The 16,338-nt window shown below is 34.1% G+C and overlaps 1 protein-coding gene across 1 annotated transcript in view; it reads right to left on the reverse strand.

Moving 5' to 3' along the window:
* Positions 1-16,338, reverse strand: part of LOC124354202 (netrin-B) — a 345,697-nt gene that overhangs the window by 40,964 nt on the left and 288,395 nt on the right. The window contains exon 3 of the mRNA XM_046804483.1: positions 13,310-13,459. Within this exon, the coding sequence (XP_046660439.1) occupies positions 13,310-13,459 (150 nt within the window). The remainder of the gene's footprint in view (positions 1-13,309; positions 13,460-16,338) is intronic.

Genomic DNA, 16,338 nt, shown 5'->3' on the forward strand with positions numbered 1-16,338 from the left:
TGACTGTCCTCAGCTACTTGCACTACTGGAATTTCGGCTTCCAGGAAACACTCGCTCTCAGGACATCTTCTCTAGGAGAGCCATGCCCACACTCTACAGTCATCACAGTTGTATTCCTCGTCTGGGGAGGGAGGGTAACGAAGTCTCCGATGAGGTGGACTTCTTCAGCACCACTCCGGGGGCCTTCAAGAAGTGCCTAAGACAAATAATCTTTCCACCACAGGCATAATGTGAATACTCCTATAGCTTATTTAATAGTTCTTGTTGTTCTGCGTTGTTCTCTGTTGTTGTACTTAATATTTTTGTTTATTGCCATTTGTTATTTATTACTACTGTTGTTAAGCTCGACTGTTTGATTTTTCTTTAATATGTTCAGTTTTCATATCGGAGTTGCACTGTTGATCTATTGTTATCTTACTTCATACTTTATTATCTGTTACTTGTTACTGTCTATAGTTTATATTGTTACCCTACTCATGTTATTATTAGTATCTTTGTTATTTATGAAAACATTGTTAATTACTTTTATATTATTATGTTTTGTTCAAGCATGCTATCTATACCATAATATAATCAATTGTAAAAAATGGGTTACCGTTGGAAATAAAATAAATACATAAACCTATGCACCAAGTTACGAATTTTTGAGGACCTGTTTCATCAACAGTTATAACACAGATGCACGGAAGATATACCCTTCGGGTCCTTAATAATTATGGTGCCTTTAATATCACGGTCGCAGTACTTTGAGTCTCCTAAATCAAAATGGCAGATGGCACGTATGAAGTGTCCATAGTGATTCGTTTGCCTGCAAGTGGTGGACGAGGATGTTCCCTGATTATTGTTAAATGGAATAGTTTATTGGTGAGGGACTATTCTTGATTTGTGATGAATGAATGATCCTTTCAAGACTACACATGTGTGCGCGAACTTCAAAAAAACAGAATGATGAGTGGTTTTTAAAACACAATAATTAAAGACGATTCAATTCCTTGGTCTTGTGGCAATGACATCGTTGGTGATTCTAGTAAACGGGTGGTTACCGTCTCATCTCGTCATGGTGGAGACTTTCGAATCGGAGATAGATGTAAACTCTCGAAAAACATACATTTGGATATGAATGTTTAGTTTAGCTGCAGCGTAGCACTAAGGGGAAGGTGATTTGGAGCTGAACACAACGTTCACATTTAATCAACCCTTCCCACCATACCTACGTTTATATATTTACAATTACTAAAGTATGGCAATTTTGTTCGTTGCGAATCAATTTATTGTAAATACATATTATGGTATATAGTGTTGTATTTTTCAATAAGGCCAATTTTATATTTCTTACCGAAATATATGTTACAAGACTGCACTAATTTTAAATTAACATTGTAAAAATATGTACTTTTGTACATATTTAAAGGTTCGGAAGTCACCTTCAAGCCGTTGGTCCCCAGCGGGGACTTAAGTGTTAGAGAGGGCTTCTTAGCTTAACTTCGCCTAGTAAAATAAGACATATTTACTTTACTTTACTTTACTTTTTATTATTTTTTTCTACCAAAAACGCGATCGAGAGGACGAATACAAAGTTAGAAAATACAATTAAAAATGTGTTACAGTTGTGTTATTTGTGAGTTAATTGATTAATCTTAGGGATGACTGATGCTGAGGGTCTGTTTCGCAAATATAAAGTTAGTTATAACACTAATATCTTCGTATATATCATATAATAATCTATTTGGTTAATTCAGAATTCTATATGAAATTAAAAGTCTTTCCATTTAAATGATTATTACTAAAGAGCAGTATAAAAAAACAGTATAATACAATCTTTTATTCAGATTCCATGTCAGAATGATATATTCCTAATCTTATAGAAGATATTCCGACGTTGTTTTTCAGTTACATGATGTTTCTGCAAATAACAAATCTGAGAACAAGACTTTTCAAATCTTACGTTACTGGTGGAGAGGTCGCTTTGGAAATAAAGCCAGACCTGTGTTGCACTGACATAGTTACAAAACTCGTGTCACTTGCTCCAATTATAATAGATAATGTTTTTTTACAGTCTCTTAGTCGGCGCTTTGATGGTTCATATAATTTCCGATTGAGTACAATAATTACACATTTCTTCATGACTATTATTTTTTCGACTCCAATGCACTCTCAATATTTGTAAGGCGTGAGGAATGTGATTACTTTGAATATAATTTATAAACCAGATTATAATAGAGTTTTATGGAATGGAAAACATTGGCTACTGATGGGTTGTCTGATGCCATTTCAATCTATGTTGTCGTAAACGGATGTTCGAAACTATCCAGAATAAGAATTTACCTAGCATAGATTAACAATTACCAACCAAAAACACTGATACACCAGAATGATGGATGAATGGAATGGATAATTTGCAACCATTTTTACCTATTACGATTGGATATTTCGTATCAAGTTTATTTAATTAATTGGCCAATTAAGAATGACTGCTAAGGTTTTGAGTAAAGTAATTTGCATTGGTTCCGATCTTGGAGAAGGTAGGCTGTTGTAGAATGTTCCAATTCTAAATTTCATACTTTTATCACCAAATGTGAGATGAAAATAAATATTAGAATTTATGTTTCCAGGGGTTAGTGATGAAGGCCCGAGGAGACTAACTTTAATATGCCCTAGCAAAGAACCCAAACCTCTCAACGGACCAGTCAACAGCCTTCACACTGATTTAATAATGCTAGTTTTTAGTTTTGGCCGTCGAATAGTGCTGTGAACTGAGTTTCACAGTGGGACCTCTGTTTTCTATTTCTGTAACCCTAGTCTCTAAATTACATTACTTATCTCAGTCTCTCTATCAGTATTTTACAACGATAATATAATTGGATTTACACCCACAGACGAGTTTCATTGGAACACTTTTCGCAATGCCATCCTGCGGTTAGACCTAGGAAATATCATTAGGGAAACTGGGTGACTCTACTTACTGACCTCAGTGGTACGTCTGGGCTTGGATGTCTTAGCATATGAGTATAGTACCTACTTGCACTATATATAAAATCAAGCAGATTCGCACTGAGGGGACATAGCTTATGGAGATAAAAAATTCAATTTGCAAGCCTTTCTTAGATTTCATAACGAGACTTTTCAGATTACTTCAACAAACAATTGTGATATGATGATAGCGGTGCGCTATCTCTACTCAGGCGACCTTATTGGCCATAAGAACTAAATCAAACTTTAATCCATTTCCACTCTTAAAGTCAGAATTTCACTTGATATTCCATATTAAGATACAATCTATATGCATCCAAATCTCGCACTTATCTGAATACGTGCCAATTGACTTTGGATTTCTGATTATAGTTCAGAGCACATGGATTTACTATAATCAAATATTAGGTTTTAAAGCGAATAAAACGTCAAAATATCTCATTTGTCCTGACTATAGACAAGAAAGAAATTACAGCGTTTTAGAACGCATAAAAAGGGTCTACAATTACTACGCATTGCTGTCGTATGAATGGAGCTAAATCTCCGTAGCAATTACATACAACATTAGCCAGAGTGATGTTCTGTTAAATTAGTGTCCCTAATCCCGTTTTATTGCAGGGTGACGTGGTAGGGGGGAGTAGACTTAGTAATTACTAGAGTATTTTATTAAAGGGGAATATTAATTAAGTCCTTAAGGATTCGCCCAGCGCACATATGAGGGAGATGAATATTACCGAGGGAAAATGGTATCACTATTTCGACATTATAATGTTACTTGCAATCCCAAACTTTTGCGTCCTACGATTAAAATTAAAGCATGTAAGGGAAAATTACAATTTTCGAAAACTTCCCATGCAAAATGATTGGAAGCTAAACGGGCGAGAAACGGATAGAAATGGGGGGAAAGGGATAAAGAGGTCGTTGGTACTTACTGACCAAGCACTTTGCCTGCTGATCACTTTTAATTGTCCTAACTCCCACACGTGGGAATTATCTTAGTCCTCAAAGATGTTCTAGATATCTTCGTTCAACCAGAGAAGCCCATGTGTGATTGACTCAAGGAGTTCCAAAGCGTCATGAGGCAAAGCTCTAAGATTAGATTCTGCGTCAAATAATCGCGCAAGACAGAAAATTAATGGCATTAGTCTTGTATTTCAGGAGAGAGCCCCTATTTTGTATCAGTTATCCCGAATATTGGTCAATTAACTCACAAATAACACAACTGTAACAAATTGTTTGATACATTTGGCAACTTCTTTCGTCCTCTCGATTGAGTTTTAATCAAATTTTATGTTTTTGGCAGGAAAGCAATATCAAGAAACAAATCAAATTTTGAAGTTCATTTAAAACTCCATTGCATGATAAAATTAATTTGAGATTTCCAACATTTCTAATGAACACATTTTATGTCCCCTTAATCCGAGTTGAGCTCAGAATTTTAATAATGTGCGTCTTACAAATCATTGTGGTCCAGGAAATACATACTCGAACATGTATATCCATAATTTTCTGTTATAATTTCGTTGTTGTCAATAACAAACCATGCAATTGAGTTTATCGAAATGTCACTCTACTATACATCAAATTTCACGCATACAAAGCAATATTAATTGTTATAAACGAAAAGAGAAATGACATAAAAAAGTTTGCTATTCTTAGTTTTTCTCGGCAAAGTTGGTAGGTTTTGTCTGAATGCTTCTTCAAAGAATAACTGTAACCGGAACAATCTGACACTTCCGGCGAAGACCTCAGAGATGAATAGAAGACATTGATCAGTCTGTAGTTGTACAGGCACGAACACGAAAAGGGGCCGACAGGAGAAGAGCAACAGCATTAACTGCACCAATGCGTTACAAGAAGGCGGTTCAACTGAAACCTACTTGTAATCAAGTAGCATTAACCATAAACAAATGTTAGGTTTTACAGTGAATAAAAAGTTAAACACATCTCATTTGTCATGAATCTACTTGTACATATTGTACTTGTACGACATTACTGTACTTTAAGTTTAATAATAAGTTGTGTCGAAATACAAGTTTACACGCTACCAACTCACTAACTAAACAGAATAATACTTACGCGTTTAAAATTTAATCTCCTCTCTCTCCGAAAACTTTGTGTTTTCTAAATAACTAATGCAATGCAATACAAAAAATTTGGCATACTGTATGATTTATCGACAGGAATTATTCGACAGGAATAAGGAACTGGATTAGATTAATGTACTCTTATTAATTTTCGATTTTAAAATAATTTATAAAAAGCTATTTTAATTTTCAATTCAATATGTCATCTTTAAAAATGGATATACTCTTATAAGGAATTATTAACTAATTTAAATTACAACGGATAATCAGGTTAAATGGCCTTTTACCAAATATGAGCTTGTAACATTTTCAACGTCCTGTTATGAACGGTTAGATATTCGGAAAAATACATCACCACAAAAATGAATAGAATAATATCTTAGTGAAATGAATAATCAGCGCAACCTGGCCTAAAAGGATCTGGTACAGACCAATTACTTGAGTAGGCTAAACCCTTCATGTTGAATATTCAATAAGTAAATGACTATTTTTTTCGTCACAGACAATTCGAGTTGAAGATACGAACTTTTACAAAATTTCAATGCGTACGTGTAAATTCTTTTCATCAATTAAACATCTTTTGACTGTATTTACGAGTAGCTCTGAATAGTAAGGCCGCAATATTTCAAAATTATAATATTGTGTTCGCAATATTTTTACACGTTGTGGACTAACAAAATCATTATTCATTACACGAATTTGAACGGTGGTTGGAACTGATTTTAATGTATGAAATTTGGAGTATGTATATCAATTAAACAACGTACGCCGTTAAATATTTTACTGATACAACGTATCGGACATAACGTGACGAAATTCTTACTAACATCCAACATTAACGCATGTTGTAACATGAATTTTGGATGTTGGCTAGTATGTCATATGATTGTACTCAGTTTGTTTACAAATTGGTTTATTCTGCTATTTGTATTTGTTTTTTATCTGTTGCTATCTTAGTTATTCTTAAGATCAATGTAAACATGTTTGAGATTTTTATACTGTTAGTTTTGACCCAAATCACTAGAGTTTTCCTTGTCCAAGAGGAAGCTATGATCCATAGACGGACAGACGGATTAACGGACAACAACACGCCTATAAGCCTTCGGGTTCTTAATGATTAAAACAGTTCGAAATAATTTGTAAAAGAATACCGATTTAGAAGGCTCCTAAATTATAATACCTAGGAGCCTCCAAAATCCAAACACCTAAAACTTTAGTGGCACTCTAGTTCGACTTATGCAATACTCATACAAGTCAGCCATTGAAAATAGATTTTAAACATCATACATGGGTCACGTGTGTAAGTAAATTATGATTAAATCATAAAATTAGGAAAAAAGAATCAGCAAAAAAAGTATAAATACCTGCGATGTTTAATAGTATAAATGATAGGAGCCTCGTCTTACAATTCTTACAATAAGAAAGGACCAGGTTCAAGCTGGTCCGAAGCTCATAAATAACCTCTGTCTGGCGACTATAAACAATGCCAATTAGCCATTAAAACAAACAAACCACTCTGGAACGAGAGAACACTGCCATGTAAATGCTTCAATTATCCAAGGCACAATAAATCAAAACGCGACGAGCAAATTGATCTAGCCCCGGTCTTGCACACGCGAATGCGCGCTTCCTTGAATCGGTGGCGGCTCATTTAACGTGATATAATAAGGTTGGAATACAAGCTTACAACATTTCGGGATTCACACGCCAAGAATATAAATAATAACTTACAGAAACAAGGCAAGAGAGAAAAGGTATGGAGGAAAATCCAGACTCCTAAAAGTTTGGTGGCGGTCTATGTAGTTCGACTTATGTTGCTCCGGAGAACCCTCCAAGCAGCTGAGGGGTGAAACCTAAACTTATAGAGGACTTTTTCACAAGGGATTACGAATATACTCCCTAACGTTGAATAAAAATACCTGAATAATATAAGTTTAATTTATGATATAAATACTAAAACCGATATAACTAATGTACATGTACTAGAAGTCCAAAGTTGTAATAATACACAATTTCACTAAACTGAAGGTTTAGTAAATTATTCAAGTAAAATTCCAAGAAATAACATTTTAGTTTGTTTATAATATTTCGCTAAAATTGCATGCGAAATTTCATGTCATTCGAGATATCCTGTGTACAGACATAAAGACAAAAAGACAATCAGACAGAAAAGACATGTTTATATCGCCTAAGCAGACAGAAGATAAGTTTTGCCAATCTACTGAGTGATAGGCTTTAATGGCGCTAATCATCGAACTAATTCTTGAATTTGCAGAAATAAAGCTTCTTGCGAAATTAATACCAACTATGAAGTCTATCTCAAGATATCCTGCGGATAGTTAGGATGGTTAAACGAGCGGTATATACCTCATGACGATGCCTATAATTTAAATGAATATTTCAATTCAATAACTAACATCGTTTTTAAGATATCCAGGTAGAAGGATCAGATACACAGACAAATAGACAGACACAAGAGGCATTTTGCCAGAACCTTTAGTGTAAAGTTCTAACTATAGAAGATGATCTTGCACTTTGTGTTCAAAAAGAAAGTATCCACAGTAACCAAAAATGTTATTCAAAACTAAACAAATTAAACTGTTAGGAAATTAAAGCTTTTGCGTTTCTTTCACGTGAATTCTTTTTAGGCATTTTCTATTACGTTTTTAGTATAGAAAGATGAACATGAAATATATTATGTGTACCATATTCATTAAAAATGGAACACATATATTAATAAACACATTACATTTATTTAATGGCAATGGAATTGTTGTCAAATTTGGAATTTTCTTGAAAAAATATTTGGATTTTTTAAATATGATTTCCAATTTTTTACGAAATAACTTAACTAACCTTTTAATAAGACGTGTAGAAATTATATTCCAAACCTGCAGTGAGTAATAAATTAATTCTAAATTTTATACCATAAAATCAGACTATAACAAAATAAAACTAAATGTTTTGATTTAACACAGGATTTTAACCCCTTTTGGTTTAAAGGGTTTTAAGTCTTATTCTGCCTGTCCTCACTAGGTAAAAGGTACGAATGGAATTGATAAAAAGTGGTAAGGTCACAGATAGGATTTGAACCTGCGATTTCTCTAACCCAGATCCAAAGTCAAACGACATCTTAGACCGCGCGGCTATCGGCTCTCAAGCCACTGAAAAAATGTCGCCAATGAATACCATAGGTACATATTCAAAGATACATGATGTGCCATGTCATTCCGTAGCTAATTAACCTAATTGTTCATGGAGCACAATAAAACGAAAAATTAAAAACACTCCTCAAAAAGAAATCAATGCGGCGACTCAACAATGTTTTATCTCAGAACTAGTTAGGCAATGGCCTGTTCTCTGGTCATGAATTACATCTAACCGGTGCCCCATTATTTCAGTCTCGTTTACCATCCATATTTGTTTTTCGAACCGGCCAGTCATCGTAGTTATTTCGCCCAGAGCTTTAAGTGTGGGAGCCTGCTAGACCGTCTCTGTTGATTGTTGAGATATGATTGTCGGTATGATTGTTATAGCCGCTCGTCTCGTCTAACGGATCACTGAAATGATCCCAGAACGTTTGCGTTTATCGATGTAATATGAATATAAGTTTGACCCAAACCGGAACATTTGGATGTAGTCTGAATTGAAAATCGACTACTATGAGGGATAATTACGTACCGGCGGTGAGTTACTACGGCTTTGAGGTTTTTTGTTGAGTACAACTATAGATTTATTCACTTCCGGGCAATTCCGCCGGATGATGAAAATGTTCTATACTACAGTGAGTAATGCCTGAAGTGTACCAATTACAATGATCTAGCTCCATTTGCGACCGGTTTTTACTTAATTGGGTCCGATAAAATGAATGAAGGCGAAGATCAATGTGTGGTTAATATAAAACCAGTAGAAACATCCTTTGGAATCCGCAGGGACCATCGAACCGGTCATGGTGTTTTAAGTTTTTTTTTTCAATTTTAAATATTAAATGACCCCTACCATTTTAATTAAAGTACTGATAATGGCTAGTTTAAAAACGTAACTGTCGTGTCCGTTACGTGATTCTGAATATAGAGGAAACAGATCTAATTAGGATGGTTTTGTTAGTAATTTCATCCTTCAGTCCATCGGTTGCGTATACATGCGGGGGTCGGGGATAGGAACCAGAATCCGTTGGAAAAAAATGTAACAAGGCTTTTACTAGTAACTTTAATATTTATGCACATCAAGCACTTTTAATCTTAAAAAAATAAAATATAGTTTTATAAATTACATTTTAGCATTTTTTAACTCCACCTGACTAGACAAGGATGAGATTCTCTGGGAACGATCACAGTTCAGCTGCAATCTCGGGACGCGGACGCGTTGATAGGTGGTTGTATTAGAGCATGAGGTGGTTGTATCAGAGCATGAGGTGGTTGTATCAGAGCATGAGGTGGTTGTATCAGAGCATGAGGTGGTTGTATCAGAGCAAGCCTAGACGTAATTTGGGATACACGACTTCGCTGTTCACTTAGAACCTACTTCTTGCTATTAGAAATGCATAATACCACATAGCATAAATCTATAGAATTAAAATTAGTGTAAACTAAACTATCATCTAAATGTTATGGATCACTCGGGATTGACAGAAGCTTACAAAATTAGAACTGAATTGAAATCATTAGGCTTCTCAGAGAGCATATGTTAATGAAGATGCCAATAGAGATGTTAAACCTAACTGTAGTTGGATATTCACATTGAGCCTTTAATTTTTCTGGATATGTATTACTTGATATGATTTGAACCACGTAAGACTAAGAATTAAGTGTAATGTAATCCATTAAATTCCAATATCTATTTGGTAGATACATTGTAGGCGTGTTCAGATTTATGAATTTGTACACATACTTCCTATTTATTTCCGAGTATTTTAGAGTTGTACAGACTTTATTAAAAGTACTATCACTCACATAAGTTTGTTGGCTGAGAGTAATTTCTGTCTGTCTGCCTATACGATATCTCAAGAACAAACTGATGTATAGATTTGAAATGTTTACATGAAGATATATTTTTATTTCTATGTAGGCAACATCGAGTTTGATGATAGAACATGCCACTGAAAGGGATCTGGTTGAGCATTAGTGAACATCTTTTACATTGACTTTATGAGTGACCATGATGGCAATAATAAACGGCAGAATAAATCAACTTTATAAAGAAACAAATTATTATTCTATTTAACTGTATCAGAATAAAATGAGCTATAAATTTAAAACTTTTCGTCAGCAAAGCCTGATTCACGACACGTGTTGTGGCGTACTTCTAGCTTGTATAAGTCCATGACATTGTTCAGTTTATTTCTATGTTCCATAGTAAAGTGTATATGGTGAGCAAAGGGAGATAAGACATAAAATAATAAAAAAGCTTCTGTATAAGCTAATATGATCAACCACTTTTAGAATAATTGGTCAAGATTATACAAACACCAATTTCTAATACATATGTCTCTTTTTTTGTAGTATCTTTATGATAAAAGAAAAAAAAATGCATATGCATACTTTTCTCCTCCTCTACTAATATATTAAATTATGAGTTTGATCCATCCCCAAAGTCAAAATTTAAATAAGTTACTACCCCTTAGAAATGAAAAAATGTAGAAATTTCCAATAATATTTAATAGTAAATACCTCTCACCTGAATGGTATAGAATAGCTAAGAAGTATTCCACAATTAAAAACAAGCCTGTTAAAAGTTGCTGAAAATGAAAATTTCATCAAGCATATCTGAAGTAAATGATGATCATGTAGAGAAATTCGCAGTAATAACCTCTCTTCTACCTTGCCCCGCTGCTTAAGGGCATATATTCATCATGAAACATAAAGTTATGTTCATATTATTATCACTTATTACCCTTATACGTGTATTATATTTTTATTACATTATATTTCATGGAGCCGTTTTCTTATTATTTTCACTGTTGGTCAGAATAGGAAATATTCTGTGACATAACAGCGACACTTACTACTGAATAGCGAGGGCCCCAAAGGTACCCTAAAGTACGGTTAAACAAATGGAACGTTGTGGAATAAACAAATGTGTTCATGTACAGAACACATTTTTTATAAATGCTGTGTAAAGTAGAAGCAAATCAGTTCGTTCTACTTGCCGACAAGGTGATATTTTGCAAATGCGTATTAAGAGGAAAGCTGTACTGTAAAAGTATTAGTTATAAAAATTATACAGAAAAATGAATCCAAGAAATAAATAATTTTAAAAAATCATTTTTAACAGTAAGATTTAGAACCTATAAAACGAAAAGATAGCATAAAAATTAAAACCCGTCGTAATTCATGTACGAGGGGAAAAGTACGTGGCTGTTGATTTTTTAGTAAACGTCCGGCTTAATTTAAAATTAAGGCATTTATAAATATTGTACTTTTTACTACCGTGTAAGTATAGTCTTTCGTTATTACCTTTAAATCCGTAAGTCGTAAAGTACTTTTAAGATTGTTAACACCCATCATAGTTTTTCTATGAGTAAAATAAATTTTAAAAGTTTTAAATGACAAAAAATGATTTCTTAGAAGCAAAAGGTAGTCTAAATATATGTACATCACCTTGGACGTTTCCATGTTTGTAGTTTCTAACTTAGTAATGGAAGACGCCTGCTGGTGCAAGACCCTAGTAGGCGTATGTTACTATAAATACTGAAGTAAAGATCTGTCTCCAAGTATCGCTCCCTGCGGTACACCAAACATCACACCGCACAGCTCCCTAATACTGCCGCTATCTCGGCTGTCTGGGAAATGTAGCAGAGTGGCAACCGACGCTGTTAAATCACCGTCTATCCTTTGAAGTTATCTTGATCACATCGCTTCTCATGAGAGATACTAAGCACACCCTTTATCATTATCTTTTCCGTTTCTCTTTGCTTTCATTCCACTCTTTAGTAAATATTATATTTTCAACTTCTGTTCTGTATAACGTGCAAGCTGTACGACAAACGGTTCAAATTTTGTTGCAGTTGTACATTTTGTTAAAACTAACGTTGATCTGTCCGATCAATGAGATTTATTTTTGAGGTTTCGGTGGCTCCAGTAGGCTATATATTAATATAGTTATATCCGAAAGAAGAATATGTAAATTCGTGCGTTATACCTAGCGCTAGCTATAAACGTATGTAATCATGTTTTATAGTTGTTATATTTTTACATTCACCTCGTGAATTTGTGAACACTCCTAAGTTATTAAAATAAATACTTAAACGCGTTAATGAATTGTGTAATAGCATTGAGATTTTGCCAGAACATTTCCTATTAAAATTACCGGTAATTATACTCGTAACTATACGACTTTTAGATTTTAAGAGGGATTATTGGCTTTTATAAAGTGTATATGTTTTATTAAATTTTTGGAATAAGTACCATTAGACTTTTGTAGTAATTTTCTTCGAGACTTTACATGCTCTGTTTATAATTAGTTCTTAAAATAAATTTTGCTTAGACCAATAAAACTTAAACTAAAATTACTAATCGCTAACTACTTTAAATCTTAAAGCACGGAAATAAATTATATAAATAGTTTCTAATTTTATTTATAAATGTAATATTGTATTATTATGTCAACAATTACAACCTTTTATTCTTTAAGGATGAGTGTATACAGATAAAATAATGTTGCTTAAATACCCTGATAGGTATGTAAGTATGTGTGTATTATCTCAATTTAATAGTAATGTGTGGTACTAATCTACTAGTAATTCTAGCTAACCATTGCGTTGTAACGTCCATTTTATATAGCTGTATAAAGTGTATCTAAAACAAATTAGTCCCAAAATAAAATTACATATACTTCAATTAATTTCATAGTACGACAAGTGTTAATAATTTCAGTGCTTCGATTTGGGTATAAAATTCAGTTGCATTGAGTAATCTTGTATAGACATGATATACTCTACATAATGTTTGATATTAGTAGCGTAAGTGTCATATTCTGTACTAACTCCTATTTTTTTCTCATTAAGAAATTAAGTGTTTTTTAAATAACACCTGCAATTCCTCAAAGGTTTACTAGATAAGGACGATGCTATGCACGCTTTCTACTTACTTCCATCTTACTCAAACTTAGGTTTTTCAACTTGACTGTACTAGGTTTTTATAGTTTAAACGTGAATTGTGATTTTAGAGGAAGAACCAGTAGGAGATGCAGTTCACCAATTCACAAGCCAATACGTACGAACTATTGTTCTGATCAGTTTGTCTGGTACTCACTGACGCAAGGCGCTATGTGCGAGCGACTCTGCTGGTAGCCCTTGGCACAGCGGTTGCAGGTGATCCCGGTAACACCGTCCTTGCAGGGACACTGGCCGGAGGTCTGGTTACAGGTCTTCCCAGAGGCGCCTATGGGGTGACAGTCGCAAGCTGCAACACAAGAGTAAAATATCAGATAGACGAAAAGCTGGAGCACTGCCAAATTGAGGATCACCAAGGCAATAAACATTTGTTCATAAGTAGACATTTAATGGTGCAAAATAAAATAAAAATAGTGTTAAAACATGTTTTAACCCTGAGGAATCGTTAAATAATTCAATTGTAAACAACAACAAAATTAATTCGCACTCAATAAACAGAAATATTGAGGAAGAAATTAAAACAGAAGAAGGAAGACAGGTTTGTTTGCTGATTTAATCCATGTTAACTCTCATGTGTCGTTTTGTTACATTCGAGATGAGTGGTCAGTTTATCAGCTCCTGCAGCTCTGATGTCCAACCTGTTACGCTCATTTCACATTAAGATTTATAGACGTAATTTACAAAATAAGATATAAAGGTCAAGGTTACCAAGAACTGTGTTCTGAGACGACAGGTTTTCGTAAAAAGTTGCGAAAATATGATGATACTTGGTAAGTTCTGTAATTCTGAGACATAAGTAACTTAAAGTCCGATATTATGCTCACAACTCATTCCCACAGACGTGTGTATTTGGCGAGTACTTAGCAAGTTCCCTGAATATCCCATCTAGTTATTTTATGGCTGTTCTTTGGTCTTTTGGGCACTGTAAAAGAGGTGTAAAACTACAGAGAGTTCAGTTTCTTCAAGAAGCTGGAAGATATCCGGGGTTCTGAGACACACAGGAGGCGTAAGGTAGTTGGCCCAGTGCAACCAGTATTTATTCAGATTTTTTTTAATTTCAGAGCTTCTGTATTCAGTAACTTCCCTTAATGGTAGTAACTTTTTAAGGCTAAACATTTTTTGATAACTCCACTTGGATTTAAAGGTATATGAAATAGGATTTTCAACAATTTTATGGTCATGACCAAGGGACAACGGGTGTCGAAAAGGATGTGATATTTTACAGTTTGGACATGAATTATGAATTAGAAAAGTGGCATGTTTTTAGAAATTACAACTGATGATGACATTTGATATGTTACGAGTAAATGTCATGTTCTATAAATAAAATTATAAAAAAACATGTCACTCTCTTCAGTTATTTTTAATATGCATACCCCTAACGTTGCATATCCTTATATTCAGCAGTTTTCCTGTGGGAACTATTAGAAGTTATTCCAAATATTACTTTAAATGCCTGAACTCTTTGTGGAACAACAACAGATCTTTTACTATTTGTTTATCTTTAGTAAAGATATCTTAGAGAGATGTGAGTAAAAACAAAAACTATTGACCAATCGAACATAGAGCGTACCACTTTTGAAGCAACCTACACATGGACACCATACCATGTCCATAAGCCATAAATGAACATGTAATACTAACATAAATTCTTGGTCGTTTCTAGGCTTTCTAGGTGGCATACGTTGGCTATGAATAGTTGTGTTTATTTATTATTTTACGAGCCGGTAGCTATTAGAGATCTAACTCCTGGGTTTCTAAACATCAATGTAGGGAATGTTATTTAACATAAGTTCTTAAGCATTGCAATTCGGTCTAATAATGTTTAAAAGTCAATCCGAATGTTTCGAAATACAGAATAAACAAATGAAACGTTCGTTCTGAAACAGATGTAATGGCATACTTGGACGAAGTTTAACGTGGAACGTGAAACAGTCTGTTGTATCGAAACTCTCAGGTTGCAGCGCCGACCATTCCGAGATAAACGACAAGCGGAAAGAGGTTGTTAATTCAGTTTCATATCTTCTGTCTATCTGCTGTTATTGATAGTCAATTAAAAATGGTTTATTTTTATACTAAAGGGGACGCTTCGAAACATCCTCAACTTCTACACAGTTATCCATACTTCTTTTAATTAATTTTTTTAAATACAAAAATGCGTAATGTATTATTACACCAGTGTTATTTACCCATTGCTATTGCCGCCACTTCTATCAGTGACTACTATATAATGTCATGCAATTAGCTTAATTCACCACCATCATCATTATTGAGTTTGGTATTTGTGTTGTTATTAGAATGTAAACGTATGTATCAATCAACACTATTGTTGATGTTATATATTTTTACTTTTGTTAGTACTTGATGTATGTGATTTCGTAATTTTAGGTTCTAATTATTGTAGGCCTATTATTAAGTAATGTGTATTTTTACAACTTTTATACATTTCGGCATTGTAAATATACTGATTATAAATTAGCTGCTTCCCGTTAATAAATATGTAAAAAAGGCAGGTGGCAGTACATAGCCTATGTTTGCAGAAAAGGGCTGAGAAAAATGTTAAGAATGTTATAACGCCATGAGTTTATCCTCAACAATAGTTAAAGTTAAGGTTTTGACCATTTAGCGATAATAAATAACCTTTATCGAGCACGACACCGTTCTCAGTGGAAATTTCTCAATCTTTGAGTTAAAAAGACTTGCTGTGGTGGTTGCTAAAGAGACCTCTGGTTGGTGTGATAATACCGGTGACTTCAGCTATCATCTGAGTAAGAGTCCAACTGTCACTAGAGATATACCGCCAGCTCCCCTCAGTTGTAGCTTTCGGCGTACGACGTTGATGTGTTGGTTAGAAACTTGGAGTAGAAGAAACTTGCTGTGGACAGAGAGCTCTGGTGGTGTGATGTGTTGATACCGGTGTCTTCAGCTATCATCTGAGTCCAGCTGTCACTGGAAATGTACCGCCAGCCCCCCTCATTTGTAGCTTTCGTCGTGCGACGTTGATTTGTTGGACAGGAAAACAAATATGAATTGTAAATGTCCAAGAATTATAGCTTTGAGGTAGGATCCATTCATTCAACGCTTGAATTAGACTCACCGGTTTTTTTTATTTACACCTCGCTTGAAAGTGGGTTAATTTATTGTAAGTAAATATTAGATTATTCAATT

Source organism: Homalodisca vitripennis, chromosome 2, assembly GCF_021130785.1.
Source record: "Homalodisca vitripennis isolate AUS2020 chromosome 2, UT_GWSS_2.1, whole genome shotgun sequence".
Classification (NCBI taxonomy): Eukaryota; Metazoa; Arthropoda; class Insecta; order Hemiptera; family Cicadellidae; genus Homalodisca; species Homalodisca vitripennis.